Below are 23351 nucleotides of genomic sequence, written 5' to 3' on the forward strand. Positions count from 1 at the left end.
AGGTTAGAGCGCAGAGATGCTGTTTCTGAATTAAAGGCAAACTCTGGCTTCGCAGGCTCCAGCCATTTCTCTTCTGGTTGCCGCCGTCCTACCGTGTTCACTCCGTCTTCCTGTCACCTCGGTTTTTCTCTGCAGCTTTCCTCGTTTATCGGGTGCTTTTGTGCAGCCAGACGCTTCAGCCCCAGCAGGCAGAAGCTTTTCTGCTATAGAACCGCAATTATAGAGATGTTGGTGAGTGCGAAGCCGAATTAAATGAAAGATTTGAATTCCTAATATCCACTGGTGACCTCAGGTTATTTGGCCAAACACTAATAAGTGATCCGATCTATCTCGTCTGAGCCTTTTTGTTATCACCTGAATTAAATAATAAAAGTTTTTATCTTTGCTGCATCTGTGATGAACTGTTGATCGGCTCAGTCTGGTTTTGTTTGGTCTGCATGATCAACACGCTATTTTTTTTCTGTTAATTTCCCTTAATTGTGTAAATAACTATGAAGCATTTTTATGTATTTTAAATCAATTAATTATGTACAAAATTGGACATTTTAGGTCATGTAAAAGCGAACTCAGGGTTTCCACTACATGTAATTGTTCGTGCCGCACCGCCACACCAAAATACAAGCCAGCACACCTTCAGAATGAATAAAAAAACATGTTTAAAATAATGTAAATCATGTGATATAAATTCAAATATCATGAGATTTTAAAATGTACTTTATTTTGAAAAACCCACCCCTCCGGCTCCTGTTAGTGTCTGAAACTAGAGACGACAGTCCAGTGTTGCCAACTTGGCGACTCTCTCGCGATATCTGGGGACTTTTCATACCCGCCTATCAACTTCTATTCAAAACCGCAACTAGAAACAAATGTAGTAACTTTTTTCTGTGTTTTTTGTGATTTAGCAGCTTTACGTGAAAGCGTCAATCTTTAACACGGCTGCCAAGGCTCCATCCTTCCCTCAGCGCTGTCTGGCAGGCAGAGGCTGCTGCTGCGTCCTGAAAGCTCTGCATGCAGTCAGAGCAGAGAGGAGACCTACTCCGTTTTCACACTGCAAATGTATAACGCCGCGCTGCCGGTCATTCCGCCCTGGATTACAAAGTGGAATATAATTATAATGTAATTGTACAATAGTTTTCTCTGAACCTGTTGCACAAAAGTAATTACCTGATTACCACACAGCTTGAATAACTTATTCATCTCGTTCAATGCATGTGCCTCTAATTATCTTTTTGGTAATTTTAGACATGTGCAAAGTGTTTGAAATTGACTTCCTTATTCACCGGAAGAATATTTTTTACCCGCCAAAATTTTAATTCTGACTGACTCCTGCTAAATATCTCCACACAATCCCGCTACGTAATTAGCCTGAGCTAAACGCTAGTTGTTAGCAAATGGGCATGATGTAGCTGTTGTCGTTCTCGTGTCACGTTAGTGTTTGTGTACTTGTGCGTTTGTTGTCCTACGAGCTGACAGCATAAAGAAGCATCGACACAAATGACGACTGAAAAACACGATTTATGTGGTACAAACATTTACACGCCATGTTGTGGCAGCTAGCCCTTTACTCGCCAAATGGAACATTTACTCGCATTTGGCGTCTGGTGAGTGTTAATTTTTGACCCTGCATATGCAGTGTGGATTCAGGTAATGTATAAATGCATTACATCTTAAAGTAATCTTAACGTGTGCTGCATTTCAATTACATTTTAACGACAATGACGTAGTTAATCATAATCAATATTCCAGTCGCATCTGCACTTCTCCCCACAGCGGCGCTCAGAAACTCTCCTCGTCATGAGCTGCAGTTGAATGTTTTTAAGTCTAACATGTTAAGAACAGCATGAAGAAAACATGCGACCCTCTTTAGAGACGAGATAAACACAGAAACGTTCGGAGACAGACTGGAAAAACAAAATGTGCAACGCTGCTACATGCTAAGCTAGCATCAGCAGCTGCTGCAGTGCTGCGTCACGACCAGCAGTGGAAACATAAGTTGTTATTTTTGTTGGATGTTCAAATTGGTTTAATCTGAAACATTTATTCAAGTGTGAATAAAAGCAAAGAAAGAAGAAATATTAGGATTTAAATCCTCCAGATGGCTGCTAGCTGTGGTCTGTGGTGTTTATAGCTACCAGTTTAAACGGGATGAGTCCAACTAGCAGTCGTCTAACAAAGCACCGCCGGCCTGGGCTCAGGTCCCACAGTCTGGGGGGGGGGGTAATTAGGTGTAGCATTTCCTGTCTTTGTTTTGTTGTGACAACAGAAAGTTGATGGCATGAACCCTCATCTGTAGATGTTTGCAGCACAGCAGACTGTTACAGTGAGCAGTGGAGAGCAAGCATATAAACACAGTTTAACGGGAAGTGCTCGTCTCCGTTTAAGCTGATTATTGATAGACTTCCTGTCGTGCAGCTTATTGCACACTAATGGCTCACTGTCAGTTGAAAATTAACGTCGGGTGCAGCGATAAGTCATGAACTTCTATTATCAGATACTAGGTTCTCACTAATATCTCTGAAAAGATTCTAGTTTGTTGGGTCTCTGAGCCAAACGGAACGGGTCGCTGAGGCGTAGCTGTTCTCAGGACAGATGGCCGTCTCCGTCACACGTTAGCTGACTGACGGCAGAGATTTGGATCTACATGCTTTGCTCATCACGTGCTTTTGGGTGTGCACTTGTTTGTGTGTGAAAAGTCACCCTCGCCCTGCAGGAAGCAGGACAGCTATCAGTCTAGTGGAAGCCAGTACACGGCCAGAATAGCACACAGGCGTTCTCATCCTGGTGGTTCTGTAGAACCCGGGCCAGATGAGTCTGATTCTGTGGATCCCTGCATGTGTTCCTCCGTTTTAGGCTTAAGGCACCTTATGTACAGTAGGTACAGCATGCTTGTTTATCCAAAGGTTTGATGCACTTTACCTGTTTGCACCTTTCTGTTTGTTCGGTTCTAATTCGGCTTCTGGATCTTTTCGTTTTCTTGTTTTTCCTTCCTTGGTCCTCATAGATTAATAAACTTCTCTGATGATGCAATTTGGAGAAGATTAATTTTTAATGTTGTTGGAATATTTTAGCTAGGGCTGATCGATTTTGGAAAATAATCTAATTGCGATTTTTTTTCTTAATATTGCGATTTAATGCGATTTTTTTTTTTTTTTTTTTTTTTTTTTTTTTCCCCAGTTTAATTTATCATGTCTTTTTAAAAGTATACAAACAACAAATCATTTTGTTTCCTCGCTGTGCAGATTAGTTGCTAAAAGACCCACAGCATCTAAACTCAGAGCAGAAATTATTGCGTTCTGCCTACAATATATTTCAACCAAAATTGCAATTTTGACTTTTCTCTGCATTAACCACGAGCAACAAAAATGGCGTCTAAATAAAGATGTTTGTAAACAAGGACTATTTAAAACAAGAACTTTTAATGTTTCTATTAATATTGTTCAAGAGAACAGCTTTTAGTTGATTTGGACATCAATCCTTGTTGAACATAAAGTGCAACCAACAAACAAGTCTATGTATTAAACTGATTGACCTGTACTTAATGCTATGTATGATTATATAAACTCTAAAACAAGTAATAAAATTAGATTATCTCACTGCTGCAACTGTCTTCCCTTCCATGTGGAGGCAAACCCACTTTAAACATTTTATCAACACCTAATGGACGTTTCTAATTCCCTAATTGTTACATAGCCAAAAATTGCAGACTCTGCGATTTGGAAATAGCATTTTTTTAAATCGCGATTATATTGAAAATGCGATTAATTGTTCAGCCCTAATTTTAGCGGTTCTCGTGGTTCTGCTGCAGAACGCTTGTTTACAGCAGAATCACAGCAGGACTTTGTTGCTGTTTGGGTTCCGGATTCAGCAGCTGCTGGAAGGATTCGGCCCGTTTGGGGCTGACTGAGCCGCTCATCCTAGATGCTGTCAGGCAGGTGTGCGGTTGCTGTTTTCCAGGTATTGAACCCGTAACCTTTCTGTTGGAAGCCGCCTCCCCGCAGAGCGCTGCTGAGGCTTCACATCTGAATGTGGACAGCTGCTGCTTTTAGAAACCAGCTGAAATCTGACCCAGACTTGGCTCATTTAAATGTACGGCGCTCTGCAGCGGGCAGCTAATGGAAACTAGCTGAGAATCAAGGTAGGTGTGATGGGTCGGACTTTTATCGTCGCTGTGCGTTTGTTGGGACGCGGTTTCCCCTCTGCGCCGCGACACATCGCAGGTCTTAGCGTTTCTGACTAGGCAGTCAGACGGAGACCGGGTCTGCTTGTAATTTGCTGCTGGTAACAATTTTCTGAGGTAGAGAAATGTGAGATTTTAGCCGATTGGTGTCCAGAAAGAATGAGCGTCCAGGTTTAAGGAGCTGTTATCAGATAGATTAATACACACTAGACCATAAGGACAATTAAATCATGCAGATAAGACATGAAGATGGTTACATGCTCTTTTACACCAAGTATTACAGCTTTCTGTGCTCTTGTTTTAAATATTTCTGACTCTGTTTGCATTTTTATTAATGAAACACGACATCAGGAACTACAACCCAAACTCCAATTTATGGAGCAAACTGTTGCAGCTGAAGTTTTTCTGTCAGGGCTGGCCAATAATCGCAATTTAAAAAAAAATTAATTTCCAAATGGTCTGCCATTTTTGGCTGTGTAACAGTTAATGGATCAGACGCGTCCTTTAGGTGTCGGTAATTATGTTTAAAGTGGGTTTGCTGCACATGGAAGGGAAGAGAGCTGCAGCAGTGAGATAATTTAATTTAATTTACTTGTTTTAGACTTAATATAACCATAGTTTTTACCAAAAACTTTCAGGAGTCTCACCACAGCATTACGTAGCGGTCAGACTGTTTAATGCATAGACTTGTTTGTTTGTTGCATTTTATGTTAAACAACTCAATTAAAAGCTGTTGTCTTTAATATTAATATTCTGATTAATAAAAAAAGTTAAATTTCTTGTTTTAAATAGTCCTTGTTTACAAACATCTTTATCTAGCGGCCATTTCTGTTGCTTTTGGTTAAAGCAGAGAAAAGTCCAAATTAAATGACAGTTATGGTTGAAATATATCACAGTTTAGATGGTCGGCAAAAAAACTTACGACCCTGTTTTCTGAGCCGGGCCACAGGTTCTGAAACATTTAGAACCAGAATTAGTTCTGCTGATCAGGTTTGTTCACACAACCCGCTGTCAGCATGCAGACTTTCAGGATAAATTAGTGTCAATATTATATAAAATATATTCTTATTTCCACACACTGTGTGGTGGGCTGATTAAAATGAATTTAAACTGATTTACTGATGTTGGAGCTTAACTTCAGCAGTTTGCTTAGTGGCTGGAAAAAAAAAAAACAACTTTTAGTTTCAGTTGCAGGAACTTTGACCCAATTCAAGCATTTCTTCAGCTTTAGCTTTTAAAGAGGCTTACTCTGTGGAAGTGCTGCTTTAGCTTTAGCTTGGGAGGAAAAGAGGCTGAAGAATGCTTTCTAGTCAGAAGTCATTATGAGTAAACACAAGGTTCAAGTAATGAGCTTTAGGAAAAACAAAGACCTGAAAAAGGACCTGAACACCCCCGGTGTCAGTCTTTATGTGTAGAGCTGGTTTTTAGGTTGAAGGACGAGCTGCAGGTTAAAGATACGTCACTGAAAGAGGAAGGAAAAAGGTAAAGGTAGTGGACGATGATATCTTCATCATTTTGTGATCAGCTTTTTAAAATAATAAACTCACAAGAACAAAGGCATTAAAATATTCCCTCTGCACATATTTAACAAATCTAGAAAAGGTCCAGAAGGAAATGAGGTCAGTGAAGATGACCAGAACTTTGGCTAACAAACCAAACGGACCTCCTAACAATGAACGCACAGAGGAATATATAAACACAAGGGCCAGCCTGTAAGAAACAATAGTACAGGAAAAGTCCAACTATAAATCAAATAAAGATGCTTTTTATTTAAATCAGTCAAACCTTTATTAATAGAACAGTTTAGACCTCCCAGGTTCAGTAAATGACCAACAGGGGCAAGGAGTGAAAGAAAGGAAAAGATTAATCATATATATAACAACGGAGTGGTATTTCTGCTCAACTTGAAAAGGTTTTAAAAAAGACTTAAAATTATCCATTTAATTACAACACTGAGAAAATACTGGAGAAACCTCCACGGTTTGGTTAAAAGATTTAAGAAGCGACAGAACATGAGTCTGGAGTAGAAACGTGTTTTATTGTTGGACCGTCTGAGCGTTTTCTCCTCTACGAGAAATATTTCCCACCTGAAACATTTATATACAGTAATATAAAGTAACAAATAACATCAATCCTTCCCGCTTTAATCAGAACATGATCCATATTAAAGGTTTTAAATGTAAACTGTAACCAGTTCTGTTAGCAGTTTTCTGTCTTCTGTCTCACCGACTGATTTATTTATAGAAAACTTGCGGCGTTAATGTTTAAATGTGCTGAGATGTCTCATATAGACCGTTAAGCTCCGCAGGTTCTCAGTCATGCGGCTCTGAAAGGCGAACGGACGCCGCTCGGTTTTCCTCCTGATGGCGTTGAACCGTTTTCAGAAAAGCTGAGCAGACGTCCAGCCGCCTGCCGTAGAGAAGATCTGAGCTGGTTTTACACCACAACCAGAGAATTCACCTGCAACACATTTAGGTTTATGTTTCAACCAATAAACCCGATACAGTAAAGTTACGCTGTGTTAAAAAAAAATCATCTTTTAGCAGAGATCAGCGTTTTTCCTGGTTAAAACAGTTTTCCACTCATTTTCAGCTCTGAGTGGCTGATTTAATACAATTCAGCACTTTGAATAATAAATAAACTTGCCTTGCCTTGGCTTTTTCGCACAATCTGATATTTTTGTTTTATTTTAAGGATTATTGTTCATAGAGAGAAACGTGCATAGAGAGGTAGCAGATTTGAATCCAACAGATGATAAAAAAGCAGTTTCTGCTGTGGGTTGTTGGTTGTAGACTAAAAATTATGCCAGTGCTTAGTTAAAGTGAATTTATTTAAAAAAAAAAATATCAGATTTTTCAGTGTTTCACCTGTTGATCACTGATCAACCCCATCAAGGTAAGATGTTGTGATTCTGATCGACTGGTTGTTGCTTCTCTCATTTTTATAAATCTGTTTGTTTTTCCATATTTTTATTGTGCCTTATTTTGAACATGGTATTTAAAGGTTTTTGTAAGGTATGGAATATTGTTCTGATTTGTGCGTGTTATTATGTTATTTCAATGAAATCACATCCTGTGGGAGCAGAAACGGACCGGCGAGGCAAACTGTTAATGGACAAAATGATTTCTCTGATAAAAGTTTCCACCCAAAACTGTTTTAACTAAAAATGCTACTTTTTCTCCCCCCCCCCCCCCCCCCTCCTTCTCTGTGTCCTCAGTGTAGCTGAAGGGAATCCTGCTAGAGGATTAGCGGTCTGTCAATGAGGAACTACCGGCTCATCTTTTGCCACAACCTGAAGCAGCCATAGATGGTCCAGTGGTTCACTGGCCACAGGAGGAGAGGATAGGACACACTGTCACTGTTTCACTGTAAGCACGCTGCCTTTTTTCTGTTTTATAAGTCATGGATGGAGGGATGGAGCCGTGAAACAATCACTGAACACGGCGCTGGCTTCCTAAACCTCAGACCACCTCAGACGTTTCACTGTCAGGGTTTTATTTCACCAAATATTCAATCAGCTGGAAATAAAACAGCAGAGCAACGATGCAGACTTTAGTTTTGTCCTGTTACAAGCTTAACGGGCATACATTTATAATGTGGCACAACATATCAGGAGTCCGTCTTTTACTGGAAGTTAATTAAGATTATCTGTTTTAACGGCAGTAATCCATAAAGCTGCTGGACGGCTAAAAAGAGAGGATAATCATCTCTCTCTGCAATATTTAACAATAAATCAGCAGCATATGATTTCCTATAAACACGCAGCACTGACGCAAACCTTCGGTAGGATAAAACTTAGACTAAACGAGGTTTCCATACTTTATAGAGCGCTTTGAGTGGTCAGGATGACTGGAAAAGCGCCCTATAAATTCACTTCATTTATCATTTCCATTTAACTGAAATACAAAAGGAAAGTTTTAACTATTTTCCTCCAGCACTTACCAAGAAGTTGGAAGTGTTGGAGCTCAGAAGGAAAACCACAGACAGGTTGTGTCGGCTCTGAAAGGACGTAGGGTGGACTAAATAAAACTAAAAAAAAATGGATTTCCGCCACATTTAGTGACGTTCCGCTTCCTTCTGAGGCGTAGACTGAGCACCGTCTGCTGCCGTTTGATCAACATCACCAGGAAGGAATTAAAAACAGAATCTCTAATTGAGGATGTTTTTTTTTTTTTTTGCTGTTACTTTTCTAATTCATTAATACTTTGTGTTGGAAGACGTGAGCTTTCAGCGGGAGGAGGAGGAGGAGGAGGCGGAGGCCATGAGGAAGAGCGTGTCTCCATTGCCAGGCAACGAGGGTGAAGGCTCAGCCGGCACCACTCGGGTTTTTGGCGTTCCTTTGGAGGAAGTGACACGCGCTCACACGGGCGGCGGCCATGAGGTCCCCGCTCTGGTCAAACACCTGGTGGACTACATCGAGGAGCACGGTCAGTGGCGGCGGCGTGCCCCCCCCCCCCCCCCCCCCCCCACTTCACTTCATTACTGATGACTTTATTTCTCTGAGAATTTTCCCAGTTTCTGTCGCTGGTTCTGCAGTTTCAGGCTCAACCAGCAGTGAATCGGTTCTTAGATAAGGAGCTTTTTTAATGAACGCCGCAAATTATTTTCTAAATAAATCTGACTTCATAAATTAAAAAGTCAAGTCAGAAAGTAAATGTATACATTTCGCTGATTTCTGAACTCATAAATGTATATGAGTTTTTTTTGTGTCCTGTCTGGTTGTTTAGTATTAAGAATAATTGTCTTAATGCCAAAAACAGGATTTTCTTTCACCAGTGGAGCCTTGCTGCTTTCTCCATAGAGCTCCGCGTGATTTATACATGCAGGAAGCTTTATTAGAGTTTATTCTGGGCCTATTTCATGTTAAATGGACACAGAGACAGGAAGATAAAGGAGAAAAAAGATGAGAAAATGCCAAATGATCTGAGGGTTTTTATCAAAAAGCCTTTTTAACCAGCAGCACTGCATCAGAACCAGCCGGTTAACGAGCCTCAGACGTTTTTAGGATCAGGGCTCCAGTTGGCCTCCGGTCAGAGCGAGGTATGCTGTGGAGATCCAGACCGGCAGATGAACTCTGATGACTCCGTCGGCGCGCTCCACCCTCAGCTTCCTGTTTCATTACATAACGCTTCTGTTAACTTCAGATCCATCAGAAAACAGAACGATAAGGAGATGAAGAGGCCGAAGTTTCCTGCTCCCTTCCTTTATTCCTCCCTCGTCGTCTCTGTTAACCTCAGATGTGTCTTCAGAATAAACCTTTAAGGGAACAAAGAGGAAGATTTCTGAACCTCTGACCGTCTAAAGGTTCTGGGAGCATCATGCTGTCGCCTGGCAGCAACAAGGTCCTAGGTTCAAATCCCAGCTCTCTGCTTAGTAATATTAATAGTAATATTAATAGTAATTACTATTACTATTTCATCCCTACCGCTCAGAGCTGGACTCGTCTCCTTCTCTGGTTCTGACCCCATAAAGCTCTTCAGATGGAGAACCCAACCTTTTCAGCTACCAAAGCCCAGTTGGTTAACAACCTTCTTTTTTTATAGTTTCCATCTCCTGACTGATAATCTCCACCAGCGTTCTGCATGGGATGTTCTCCCTGTGCACGTATGGGTTCTCCGGGTTCTGCAGATACTTTGTTCTGTGAGGGACCGGCGCTGGAGATGGGCTGCCGTCCCCCGTGAGCCTGAAAAGGATTGAATAGCTGTCCAAAAGATTCCCAGAAGCTGTCTGAAGATGCATTCAGGTTCTCGTTAAGGTTTAACGAGTTGATCTCCATAGAAAAGGAAGTGATGGACGTCACATGGAAATATTTCTGCAGTGAAAGTTAAACAAAGCAGGCAAACTTTCTGTCTCGCTCCAGTCAGAACCGTCAATCAGAACACAAAGAGTTTAGTGGAAAATCTGTCAAGTGCATGGAAAGATCCCCCCCCCCCCCCCCCCCCCCCCATGTAAGGTCTGGAGCAGCAGCTGCTGAGCCGTGTGAAGTTATGCAACGAGGCTGAAACCCTGTGCCGTCTCAGCTGGAGCCGTAATTAGAGCGGTGCTGGCTTTCAGGAAGTCATTCCACCTGATCTGTCCTGCTTTGTGCTCCATACCTGAGGTGTTAGAGGATATCAGCCGTATCGCTCAGTTTAATTAACGGCTCACAGATTTGTCCCTTAAAGATGACCAATCTGCTGACGGAGACCTTCTGCTGTGTTGATCTAATGATGAATGCTCACAGCTACAGAGGCAGGTCTGGTTCCTGTAACAGCCGCTGCGCTCGGCGGGCTTTACCTGTGGAGCTCTAAAAGGGAATGCGGCCCGCAGGAACAGAGCGTTACCTGGCTTACTAACGGACCAGAGACCAAACAGTAGACAGGAGGCGCCACAGAGAGATCGTTGCGTAATCCTAGTGTTACAAAATAGTTGCTAAATGTATTACATCTATATTTGGCCGTGTGCAGCAGCTGCTGTGATTCCTGAACGTTTTGTCCAACAGAACCTGGAGAAGGAGTCAGAGATCATCTTTAGTCAGGAGCGATTTCATGGTTCAGCAAAGCGGTTAAACCTCAGCGTCTGTTAGTGATGAGCCTCAGACTCTCATAAAAGCTGCAGGTTTGGCTCCAGTAAAGAGCCGCTGCCCTCTGTCCCATCAGGTCAGCTGGTCTTCCTGGTCAACGGCAACGCAGAGCGGGTCGACTGGCTGCGGCAGCGCTACGACAGCGGCCAGGACGTGGAGCTGGAGAAGGAGGCTGATCTGGCATCAGCGGTCAGTTTGCTCCGCCTCTTCCTGCAGGAGCTTCCTGAGCCCGTCATCCCGGCGGCTCTGCAGGGACACATCCTGCAGCTCTACCAAGGTGGGTGGCTCACCTGGCCCGACCCGCCGGCTCCTGGTGCAGATAGCTGGGCTAGCCGGTAGCAACACAGACATTTATACGTAGACGCGTATATTTTTCTGCCACATACAATATGGCGGTGATGTTGACGTGCGAACCTGCGCCCTATGACGCGTCATAACACACATATATATATGTGTTATGAATATAAGGATCATTTTGTTAAATCTAAACATTGTAATCTTCATTATTTCATAAAACCGTGTCACATGTGAACCTTTAGGAACAGACTTTTTGGGTATTTGTCAAGTTCTTTTTTTAATCTGTGCAGCTTCCCCGCTTGAAAAAGGGATGGATAAATTCATGCAGACTTTTATCAACAGGGTTTTTACTCGAAGGACCACGCAGTTTTCCTTCTTTTATCCTCCATTTATTTGGTGAATGACAGGACATGTGCAAATTGGTCCAGAAGCAGATAAAAACCTTTAAACAAGCCCAAAAAGAAGAAAAATAAACAATTACTAATCCATAAGTTAATTTACCTAAATTAATTTCACTTAAACTACAAAGGAAATGGTAATCTATATAAACAATACAAAGCAAACCACTGTGAATCAACCCCACAAAGTAATCAAAGTTAAAAAGTAAAGTAAAGTAACTAAACTTAAGTTCTTTAACTTTAAAATACATTTCGAATAAATATTTACAATTACACAATTACATTTATTTAAATGTACAAATATACTTTTCAATATTAGTCATAAATATTCATTTTATAAATATAAATAGCTTCCAGTTGCAATTCTTTCTCAAATGATGCTAAGTTAATTAATAGGTAAACTTAACATCCAAATCCACTATTCAACAACACAACAATCAGTTCAATTAAGAGGTAAGAGGTAAATTTTATAATAAAATTAATAATATGAGGAAAAAAAGTCCTAAGTCAATAAAGTAAACAAACAAACAAAAAACACAAAAGTGATAATGTTATGAGAAAAACGTCATATTATGAGAATTAAGAGGGAACATTTCCAGAATAGTCACAGTTTGCAGTTTTATTTCACTCCTGAAGAAATAGAACCAGGTTAGATTATTTTAAATATTTTTATTCTTTTGGAGAATAAATTCAGGAGAATGAAGCTAAAGGGATACGAAAATAAACTTGTCCACATTCATTTGATGTATGATGGTCATCAAGTAAAATGTAATCATGTGAATTCCTGAACACATCATCAGTTTTAAAATGACAAGGTTCAGTTTTTTAGATTTAAAAGGCCATCATCTAAAAGGACCAAATCCTCCATTATCAGATTTGTTCTGTTTCCATTTTAGGTTCGCCTCGGTGCGTCTAATGGATAATCCGTTCTAATCCTCATGGATTTCATTTGCTGTCAGGCCGATTATTGCAGATGGCCATTGTGGGAGAAAATCTTTGTGTGGGCATTGTTCCCCGGTAAAAGTTGAAATGTTTTTGGGTTTTTTTCTAAATGAGCCTCCAGGAGAGGCTTCTTCCTGCCGCGGCGTTAGCTTCTGTTGCTCCGTTAGCTTCTGTTGCTCCGTTAGCTTCTGTTGCTCCGTTAGCTTCTGTTGCTCCGTTAAATGCAGCTAAGGAGCAGGAGGAGGAAGTGTTCTGGCTGTAAACGTCTGCCACTTTCTCCCGTCTCCTAAACGCAGATTACAGCAACGAAGAAGAGCTGTGCAGAAACCTCAAGTACCTGCTGCAGCAGCTCCCCCACGTGAACTACAGTCTGCTCCGCTTCCTGTGCCGCTTCCTGGCCAGCGTGGCATCCCTTCAGCCGGAGAGGTGGACGGTCGGAGCGCTGGCCGCTGTCTTCGGACCAGATATCTTTCAGTAAGACGCCTCGGAAACATTAACCACCTGTCAGGGGCCTGCACTGCAAAAATAGAACTAAAAACAACGACAATTTTCTTGAAATTAATGCATTTGCCCTTGATTTGAGCAGGTAAATAAGAGTATTTGCCAATGAGATAAGATTTTAGCACTTATAATAGGAACAATTCATCTCCATCATCTTAATTCAAGTGCAGTATATCTAATTATCTTATTTTAAGGGTAAAAATACTCATTCCATTGGCAGATAATCTTAATTACCTGCTCAAATCAAGGGTAAATACATTCATTTCAAGAACATTTTACTTATTTTTAGTTCTCTTTTTGCAGTGTGTGATGCTGCGTGAGGCTATTATCAGTGTTTACATGCCTAAACCTTTCATTTTGGTAGTTTTTCTTTCTCATGTGAGCCATACGTCAATTTATGATGATGAGAAAGTTAAATCTGCCATAGTTTTAAAAAATAAAGGGTTCTTATCTATGTGGTGATAAATCTGTAAATGTTAGCAAACCTTCCTGTGTTGTGCTGCTGCAGTCTGTCGACTGAAAGAGAGGACATCCGGGACCAGGAGTCCGTCAGCAGAGCTCTGGCCGAGCTGCTGGACAATCAGGAGAGCCTGTTTGACTCGGAGGATGAAGACGTGTCCTCCACCAACGACTGCAGCTCCATCAACGAACAGGTCGGTAACATCCAGGAGTCGCAGAGACACGGGACCAACGTCCGCGCTCAGTCATACCTGCTTTAGAGACCAGATCCATTAAGCTGGCCTGTCTCTGGGAGAACCCAGGAGAGAACCCATGTATGCACAGGGAGAACATGCGAGCTCCATGTAAAATGATTGGGACCTGCTTATTAGAAGGAAACTGGGCCGCCAACATCATCACCGTGCATTTTATCTATCATATCAAATTTCACGCAGGCGGATCTAACCACTAATATTTAAACGGCCAATATTAAAGGAGAACACGAAACAACAAAAATGCGTAATGTTGCATGTTTGCCCAACACTCGAGACAAAAGGTTGTATTTACAGGGTTCCTGCGGATCCTTAAAAAGTCTTAAAAGGCATTGAATTCTGTAATATAAAACTAAGGCCTTAATTGGCATTAAAATGTCTTAAATCAGTCTTTCTTAGGTCTTAAAATTGTTACCAGGTCATAAATAGGATTTTATTTTTGTAATCCTTACCAAACAGTAAAATAATTGATACAATTATATTTTTTTTAAATTTACAGAACGGCTCAATGTAACCATTATTGGTTCCGTCCCGATAGCGGAACCAATAAAAACTGTTGCGACCGGACCATAGCTGTGAAAAAGAGTTGGCACTGATTTATAGTTTATTTTAGTGGGGAACAAAACAAAGTTTGTGAATTCAGTTCAGTAGTTGTTAAAAATAAATCTGTAATTTATGTATTTTTTTTAGCTTTCTTCCTATATGGAATGTTTTTCAAAATCTTTAACATGTCTACTGAGCCAGAAAGTAATGGTTTATGTTAAAATAAACATTTGGGTAAAGTTGTCGCAACCAGGTTTATCTTGTTTATCGTGAAGTTGGTCTTAACTTTTTATTTCAAGTGGCATTAAAAAGTTTTAAAAAGTCTTGAATTTAACTTGCCTTATGCTGTAGGAACCCTGATTTAATTCCTCCAACATCAGGCTTGAAATTATTGTGGGTTTATTGACTCAGGACAAATCCCACCTATACAATATAAACAGTTTAGGTTTAAAATGTTAAAAAGGCCACAAACTTCTTTTTGATATGTTCTCTTTTTCTTTTATCAGAAATATAGAACCAAAAAGTTTAATTTTGCCTGCTTAAAGCTGCGATTAACCAGCACTGATGTGTTTGTGGGATTTGGCAACGATTAGCCTTTCAGTGTTTAAAAAAAAAAAAGGCTCCAGTGATTAACTCTGAATTTGTTTGGGCCCAGCAGGCATATTCCAGCCGCCTTGGACCGACTCCCTCCTCATTAATCAGTGACTTGACACAGCAAATGCTCAGCTTTAAAAAAAAAAAGTAACCATAATTAGTGTTCCCCTGTTTTGACTCCAGTGAAGGTTGTTTGAGACACATTTACAGGAATAAACCTCTTACCTGGGAACACATAGATGTGTCCCTGCACCCAGACGAGCCAGTAAATCCCCGCGTTAGGTGTGACCATAACATTTGTGTGTGCGCCACAAATAAAAGCCCAGAATAGAAAGACCAGAAAGTCCAACCAGCAACATATTTTGTGAGAGAATGTAGACGAGCCGTGCCCAGACACACCCACACTCTCACGTGTGCTAAAATACAAAAAAAAAATCAGTTGTGGTCCATTAACATCGGATCTGCTGTCTGGAAAAGCTGCTTCCAGTTATCAGACCTTTCCAAAGTACAAGAAGCAACGTTAACATTTAACTTCACAGACGTCTCATAAGCCAGGCTCCATTGTTTTTATAACATGAAGGAGACAAAAAGGAAAAAAAGGATTATTAGACATTATTCAAGCCTTGATCCCCGTTTCAAATCATGCTGCCTTCGTCGAGCACTAAAAAAAAATACTCGTTTAACTGCTGAAGGGAAAGCATGTCGGGTCATTGTTACAGTAGGGAACAAAAAACAATAACTTTATATACTTATGCAAGGTGACCTTTTCAAAATGTTTGCCTTATTCGTTTTTCTCCTTTTGTTTGTTTTGAACGTTTGCTTTAGATATCTTCATTCCTACATGGGGCCACTTTGGCGTCATGAAGTCATCAAAGGGCCGGTTGCTCCTGAATAGATGATACTTTTCATTTCATAATTTCATTCCAGTTCACATAAAGTTAAAAGTTTCACAATAACATAAAAGTAGCACCTTAGGCTCATATTAGCAGTTTATTTATAAAAAAAAAAAAAAAACGTTGATATTGGGCTGAGTTACACTCGTAATTCTGCATCACTTCTTCTCTTTCTGGACATTTCATGGTTGTTTTAATGTGTTGTGGGAAAACTGACACCTAGTGGCAGGATGCTGTTACTACACAGTTAAAAAAATTAATCAACATTCACTACAGGAGGCTCAGTTTTAGCTACTTTATAAACTTTAAAAGGATTTATGCCTCTACTTTATGACATGATCTGCCTTTTTGGCTCTCGAAGGCCGGATAAATCACCTTGACGAGCCGGATTCGGCCCGCGGACCTTGAGTTTGACACGTGTGCTTTACGGTTTCTCCTGCTTCAGTATTGTGGGATTAATACATAATCTTGATCTTCTTAAATTGATCTGTAGTAATTTTCCTTATTCATGAAAAACATCTATGATCCTCTGGTCTTTTCAACTGGAGTCTTTTCAGGTGCATCTCAATCAATTATTATGTCATCACAAAGTTAATTTATATCTAGAAGTGAAACTCAATAAATAGATTGAATCCACACACAGTGATATGTTTCAAGTATTTATTTCTGTTAGTGTTGCTCATTCTGGCTCCCAGCCAATGAAAAGCCAAATTCAGCTTCCAACAGACCAATAAGAAAGACTCTGTAGTATAGAAATGTAGGCCTACTGAAAAGTGTGTCCTGTACTCACTCCCCTTAACTTTGCTGTTATCCATGTTGCTTGTGCAGCTTTTACTACAACATGTTTTCCTTCCACTTAACTTTCCATTAACAGCCTTTTAGCTTTAATGTTTCAGCCTCCTTGTAAAGGTTATAAATCACTGTCTGTGTGTCAGAGGACAACCTCTCTTCATTGTGTTGGACATAAAGTATTAAAACTGCATAGAAAATCCATTTTATTAGTTAAATATTTATTCTAATTTCAGGAAAAACTGAATGTGGCGTTTTCTTTAGGCGATGCTTTAAATTTATCATCACCTCTGGAATGAATCTCTGTAATATCTGAGTCTCACTTTTTAAAGGTATTTCACTTTCTCTGTATATCTCTGTTATTTATTCTCTATCTTGTAGCTCTGAGTTTTAATGAAATCTCAGAAGAGGCAGATCTGTTAGCATATTAATGTGTCTTATGTAAGAGAGGGCAAAAAAGTAGGTGGTCCGGAGGAGGAGGGGGAAGGTAGGGGGAGAAACGTCCAGAGTGCTCGGAGACAAAAGAGGGAGTGAGGAGTGAAAGAGAATCCTGTGATGACATAACGATGCATCTCCCAGCTTCATCCCTCCGCTAGACATTCTCTGCAGGAGGAAACCGTCATGAAAGCCTTCATCTCCCACACAGACCTGCTTCCACACACACAGCTGCATCAAATGTTACCGGATAGATGCTTTGTTCATTCTTCTAAGGCTTTTGAATCCTTATTATTTGCAGCTCAACAAAAGCTTCATGCTGCTATTAAGTCTTTGCACAGCTTAGAAGTCAAATAAACAAATTTTCATCTCATATTATTAACGTCTAACAGCTAATTTAAGGCAGTGAGACGTTTTAACTCCGTTTGGGGAGCGTTTGACTGTCATTGCTCCTTTATGGATTCTGCAACACGAAACAGTTTCTTTCTGTAAGGAATCAGCTGTTAAGGACATCATGGTCACCTAATTTTGTGGCCATGTTGGATCTGTTGGCTCGTGTGAGGATTGTGGGAAGTTTTCATATCTGCATCCATACTTCGCTCAAGTAATTTTTATGTTATTCTCTGCAGCTCATATTTCACATTATAAACTAGGGCTGTACATATAAGCCAACTTATTGTTTTGCGATGTAGCTGTACACACCTTGCACATGAGGAAGCGCTGCCTGGACTCCTGTAATGCATGCGGTGACACCTGTTCAATGCAGGTAATCATTATCTGGGTCTATGTTTGCTATGAGCCCAGAGCAGAGACTCATTATTTATCACATGTCAGGTAGCAACATTTACCTCTGATATCGCATATTGTGTGTTTTCCTAATATTATCCAGCTCTGCTATAGATATAAATACTACCAATACTATATACTGAGCAATTCTTTTTAAGTAAAATAAAACATTAAAGTAAATGCAGTCGTTAATGAGTTGTAATTGTCAACTTTATTGTCTTAAGCTGTTTTTAGCTATATTGTTAAAATAGAAAAAAATCATGTTTAGAAATCTGAAATAACAAAGTTTACAGCTGATAGGAAAACTGCGTCTCCACTGTTTTCATCGCTAAGACTAATCAGCGTGGAGGCAGCCCTCATGTGACAAACCAGCCGCCATGTTTGATACGGCTGAGTAAGTTTGACCACCGAAGGGAATTTATTTAATTCTTCTGTATTACAAAGCTAACAATTATTATTTCAAGTTGGGTGTAAGGTTACTATGACCAAGGTGTGCCACGGGTTTAAAAATCACCATAAACTGCCTCTGAAGTGTCTTTAATGGGATGGGAGAGAAAATGCTGCAATGACCGCCATGCTGCCCCTCCCCCACATATTACTGCGCCGCACTGGTCAGCTGGCTGGAAGAAGCGCTATGCTTCAAAATAACGAATATTATAATGTTAGCAGCTTCTATCTAAACAGCAATAGGAATAATTCTCACTTTTTATTCTTAATTTAAAGCGGTTAGATCGCCTCTCCTTTTCTGTCTGAACCTGTTTTTATGTTGTGAGACGGTAAAACTGTCATACAGTGAGACTCTGGCCTATTCTTAGGTTCACAGAGAATCTTTTTCTCCCTCCGGCCCTGGAAATGAACCTGTCCGTGTCAAACAGTGAGAGCTGCTGTCGGTTTATTAATCACAAACAGCAGATAAACTTTATTTCTGTTCTCCAGCCTAACGGGGAGTCAGATCCCGGTCTGGGCTCTCAGGCTCTGGGCCCGTCTGCAGCTTTTGTTCTGTGTTCCTGGCCCAGTTAATGATGGCAGAGCAGCTCGCTGGCTCCTTCTGGTTCCAGTGTGGAGCTTCGGACCGGGCTGCCAATCCCGGGTCAGGATCCTGACCTTTTGTTCCACAGTGTTCTCCGCCGTGTCACTCAGGCAGGCGCGGAGCGGACAGAGAGGTGCTTGTGTGTGAAGGCTGGACATAAAGCCTGGTATTTAGGACCTCCAATCCCCGCACACACAACACAGACCTCAGCGTCTGTTTTTAACCTGATTTGTGAGTCAATGTAATTAACATTTCCCAGAGTCTTAAGTAAGGGGATAATATTTTCATCCACATGAATGAACCTGCAAGGTCATCCCGACGGGGGATTTGACTGCTTTTATCCTCTAATGTTGTTACGTCACCTCAAAGGCTTTCTAACGACTTACTCAGCACAGCTGCCATCGCGCTCATAAGTCACTTTATGCCGACTGAACAAACACAGACAGCGCATGCAGCGGTTATACAACCAGGCTTCGCTCCTCATGTTGGCGACCGCTGCATGCTAATGCATAAAAACAAGGTCGTCTTTTTATTTAAAGAGACGCCGGGTCGTTTTTTCACGTCGCCGACCGCGACGGCAGCCTTGATGGAATATGCTGACGCTGAATAATCCAAGGTTTGGCTCATTCTCACTGTTAATGATTTTATTTTGCTTTACTGGGATGTGGCTCCACAACCCAGATCTGATGATATAACTTGATATTAAACCTTTTTTTAATTGTGATTATCGGTGTTAGATAGAGAAGGTCAGGCCTAATTAGTTATTGAGTGGCATGCATTTTAATCTGGACCGCTACAGGTCCAGTTTCAGGATTTTGGAGTTTTTAAGTCCTGCTGCAGATTCTCTGTCAGATTCAGGTCTGGACTTTGACTAGGCCACTCCAGCCCGTGAATCTGCTCTGATCTGAACCATCCCATAATACCTCTGGCTGCATGTTCAGGGAGGAGAACCTCAGTCTTATCAACTCTGACCAGCCTCAGCATGATGCTGCCACCACCATGTTTAAATGCTGGGATGGAGTGGCGCTGGTTTTGCATCTATACCACAAAGTTTTATGCAGTTTTCATCTGAGCACCTTCTTCCACACGTCTGTGTGGAACAAACGGGTCTTTCTCTCATCCACGCCTTGTTTCTGGCTTCTCCTCCGTAAAGGTTATATTTTTGGAGTGAAACAGCTAATAGTTGTCCAGCGCACAGACACAGCTCCTCCAGAGCAACCATGGTCCTCCTGGCTGCTTCTGACCGTTTATTTACTCACAGGAAGCTGAAAACGGCGCTTTCACTGGATTTCATTTGGGGCCAACAGCGTAAAGGGCGCTTAATATGAATGCCCAGATCACCATTACATAACTTTTAAAAATGTTATTTTTTTCTGTCAGAATAATGTCTACTTTGCTTTAATTTATCCCACGAAATCCCAATTAAATGCACTAAATTAAATTAAATGCAAGATGAAGGGGGTTTGAATAGTTTTGCAAACCACAAAATATGGTTGTCATCCTGAGCAGATTGCAGAACATCGTGTTATCCTTATATTTAATCTAAACTCATAAACTAAAGCTCAGATTGTGTTTATCTGAGGTGTCTAACTTTTAATCAAACGCAGCTTTTTGTGTAAATGTTTCAGCAACGATCCGCACGGGGGACGTCTTTATTCAGCATCTCTCTCATTATCAGCTTTAGGACTCCTCTTCCTCATCTGCACTAACCATGCAAGAACTCCCCCACAGCCAATCAGAGCGCTTAAAACCCAGCTGTTTCCATGGGGACCGCGTAGTGACAGCAGCAGATGGAGCTGCTGCGGCGAGAAGAAGTCCTGAGGACAAACACACCGAGTTTAATCTTTGACCCGCGTTTCTCCTCTGTTTGGATCAAACCGACTCGGAGCCGAAGACTCGAATCTTTTATCAGAAACTCAGAACCGGTTCATGACTCGGCGGATCATTGCTGGAGATCCCACAGCGCTACGTTAACAGAGGGATCCTCGTTTCTGGATTTGGTTCAATGATCAGCTGTTAAATCTAATCTAATAGTCACATCCTCAAAGTTGTGCTAATTGACACATACATGCTCATCCAGGAGCATTCCAGTTCTTTTTTTATTTCTGCTGGAACCGCAGGTGTAAAACCCACAGAAAGAGAAGATTGTCTTGTTTCTATTTAAGTCAGGTTAGCAATGAGTGATAAAATAAATATAAATAAAGGACTTTGTCAGGTGGGCGAGTAGTTGTTGTGCTGAAGCAGTTTAGAGGCTCTAGTTTCTGATTTCTGGCTGGAGTACATTGCTAAGTCGACTGGAATATGATTTATTCCAGACGCTGCTGTCACCACCTCCTGCTGGAACGCTCTGCTCAGCTGTCCTCCTAAAATGAATCGTCTCCATCGACGTGTTTGTCACACGAAGAGGAAGCATGTTTACATGGCTGAGGACAGACTGAAGCGCTGTTGGCTTCTATAAAAACGTCTCTGTTTTGTTTTTAAAGAAGAAAAAACACCATCAGGAGGGAAGACAGACATATTTAGGGAACTTAATCTAACAGGTTTTCAGAAGTTGACATCGTCTTTGTTGGGTCTCCGTCTTTTTCTAATTCATAAACATTTTTCATTGTTCAGCCAAGAGTTTAAACATTAATGTTTTACTTTAGATTAAAGGGAACTGTTTTATTTCACGCCGTTTCTCTGCAGTTGCATCACCAAATATGGTCCTGAGTCTCATTTCTTTGGCGTTTATTCTCTGTCTTACAGCGAAGCCTCTTCTTGGTTTGATTTTAAGCTTTTCTGTCTCGTTTCTGTGGCTCAGATCACCGAGCTGCTGGACGACGAGAGGTGCGAGGCAGAATGTGAAGAGCTGCCGCAGGACGGAGAGGAAGGACCCGCTGCCTCCGTCTCACCCACAGACGCCAGGTGAGACGCCGGTAAACGGTGGTGACGTTCAGCTCCAACAGGTGTAGGCCAGCCTGTCTTCACGGATGATGTGGCTGCTTGGTTTTGTCTGATTGTTTTTCATGAAGTTCTTAGAACAGCATCCCATGGTCTGTATGCAGCCTCTATGGAGCCTCTATGGTGCCTGTGGCCAGCAGCCATTGGGTGAGAGGCGGGGCCACCCAGCATAAAGACAATCATGCACACACATTCATAGGACGGGTTAGAGCTGAGTGAGAGGAAGCTGGAGAACCAGAGAGAACCAGGGAGAACATGCAAACTGCATGCATAAAGTGCATCATTCGTATATCTGCACATTTGCATATATGTCATCAGACTGTTGAACTGCTGAAGCCACAAAATGGACTCTGTACCACATTTGTAAATTACACAGTTCTTAGTAATACTCACCTGTACACTGTGAATCACACACTGTCTATTTCACCTGCATTGTTTACATAAATCACCGCTGCACCTTATCCTGTAATTTACTGCAATTTACTGTGATTTTTCAAGCTGTATGCAAACGAAATTTCGTTCTGTACGCACTCTGTGCATGCAGGATGACAAAGTTGTCCAAGTCTAAAGACGCAAGACCTGGATTTGGACCGAGGACCTTCTTGCTGCAATGCAAATCACTACTAACTGCACCTCTATGCAGCCCTTTGTGTTATTTGTGCGTCTAAATTAATAATAAAAACGAAATATACCTTTAGATTTTACTTCAGTTCTTAATTTTAAGAAGCCATCATGTTGGGATGTAAAGAAGTCTAAGGTGGAGAACCACGTTTCTACCCGCTGCTTCAGCTTTGCTCCTGATTAAAGGCGTCTGAGCGCAGGCAGCTCACGTCGGCCTCCTTGTCACTATCGTTAGTTTCCTTCATCCGTGTCGTTCTGTTTGTTCTGCTGCACCATTCGCATATTGTTGCTTTTATCAAAGCTGCCGTGTTCAAAGAAATCAGTTTCTGCTGTTTGGATGTTTTGCTACAACAGCAGGAAGCTCAGAGGGAGTCTTTCCAGCACTAACTGCAGCAGATGCCTTTAGAAACGCGTTTATAAAGCAACAAACCTCTATATAACTGTATGTTAGATTTAAAAAGCATCTTTTTACTAGTTTTAGCTTCCATCACCAAAAACCCTGCTTGATTCTAGATGAGGACTAAAAGCAGCAGTTAATGAAACGTCGGTAGTGAGGGGAGAGAAAATGGAAATAAATGTGACGCCACGCCGAAGTTCAGCTGAAATTATGAATATCCCAGAAAGATTTAAGTTTGCAAAAATCTAACATTGAAAAAATAAGTTTCAATTTAGCAAAAAAAACAATAATTAGCATTTTATGTAAAAATAAATAAATAAAATGTGCAGTTTTTCACGTTAAATGATGTATAAATGTGACGTTGTTGTGTTTGATGATCGTATCAGCGACCTTGAGCTGAGCCTCATGTTTATCTGCGGTTTGACAGACAGGAGCGGCTGCAGCAGGGATGGACTGACAGCTAATACACTCATTAGTCTGAACTATTTATAATCTCTGGTATTTCTCTGCTGATCTCCGTCTCTCTGACCCGCCCAGAGTGTTGTCTCTGTGGAAAGTTGGTGAGTCCAGGAATATGGCGGCCGCCGGAGCAGCAAAGCTACTTAGGAGGGAGGGGGGGGGGGGGCTGTGAGGAAGATCGTTTCTGATCCTGTCATCGACTTATCGATCTGCAGTCTGAGTGAAGATGCAGTAGCAGAGTTCAGGCGAGGGAAAGGTGAGCCCAGACAGCAGGACG

At 41.2% G+C, this 23351-nt stretch overlaps 1 protein-coding gene across 9 annotated transcripts in view; it reads left to right on the forward strand.

Moving 5' to 3' along the window:
- fam13b (family with sequence similarity 13 member B) overlaps window positions 1–23351 on the forward strand; it is a 64303-nt gene that overhangs the window by 11097 nt on the left and 29855 nt on the right. For 8 of the 9 annotated variants that reach the window (XM_036127562.1, XM_036127560.1, XM_036127563.1 and 5 more), the window contains exons 2-7: window positions 7395–7545; window positions 8395–8604; window positions 10816–11016; window positions 12673–12850; window positions 13386–13530; window positions 21458–21561. In XM_036127562.1, coding sequence (XP_035983455.1) covers window positions 8439–8604; window positions 10816–11016; window positions 12673–12850; window positions 13386–13530; window positions 21458–21561 — 794 coding nt within the window. In that variant the 5' untranslated portion in view covers window positions 7395–7545; window positions 8395–8438. Of the gene's footprint in view, window positions 1–2739; window positions 2872–7394; window positions 7546–8394; window positions 8605–10815; window positions 11017–12672; window positions 12851–13385; window positions 13531–21457; window positions 21562–23351 lie in introns of those variants that run through there. The other variant, XM_036127561.1, reaches the window with a different exon arrangement.

The sequence above is a fragment of the Fundulus heteroclitus genome, chromosome 23 (assembly GCF_011125445.2).
Source record: "Fundulus heteroclitus isolate FHET01 chromosome 23, MU-UCD_Fhet_4.1, whole genome shotgun sequence".
Taxonomy (NCBI): Eukaryota; Metazoa; Chordata; class Actinopteri; order Cyprinodontiformes; family Fundulidae; genus Fundulus; species Fundulus heteroclitus.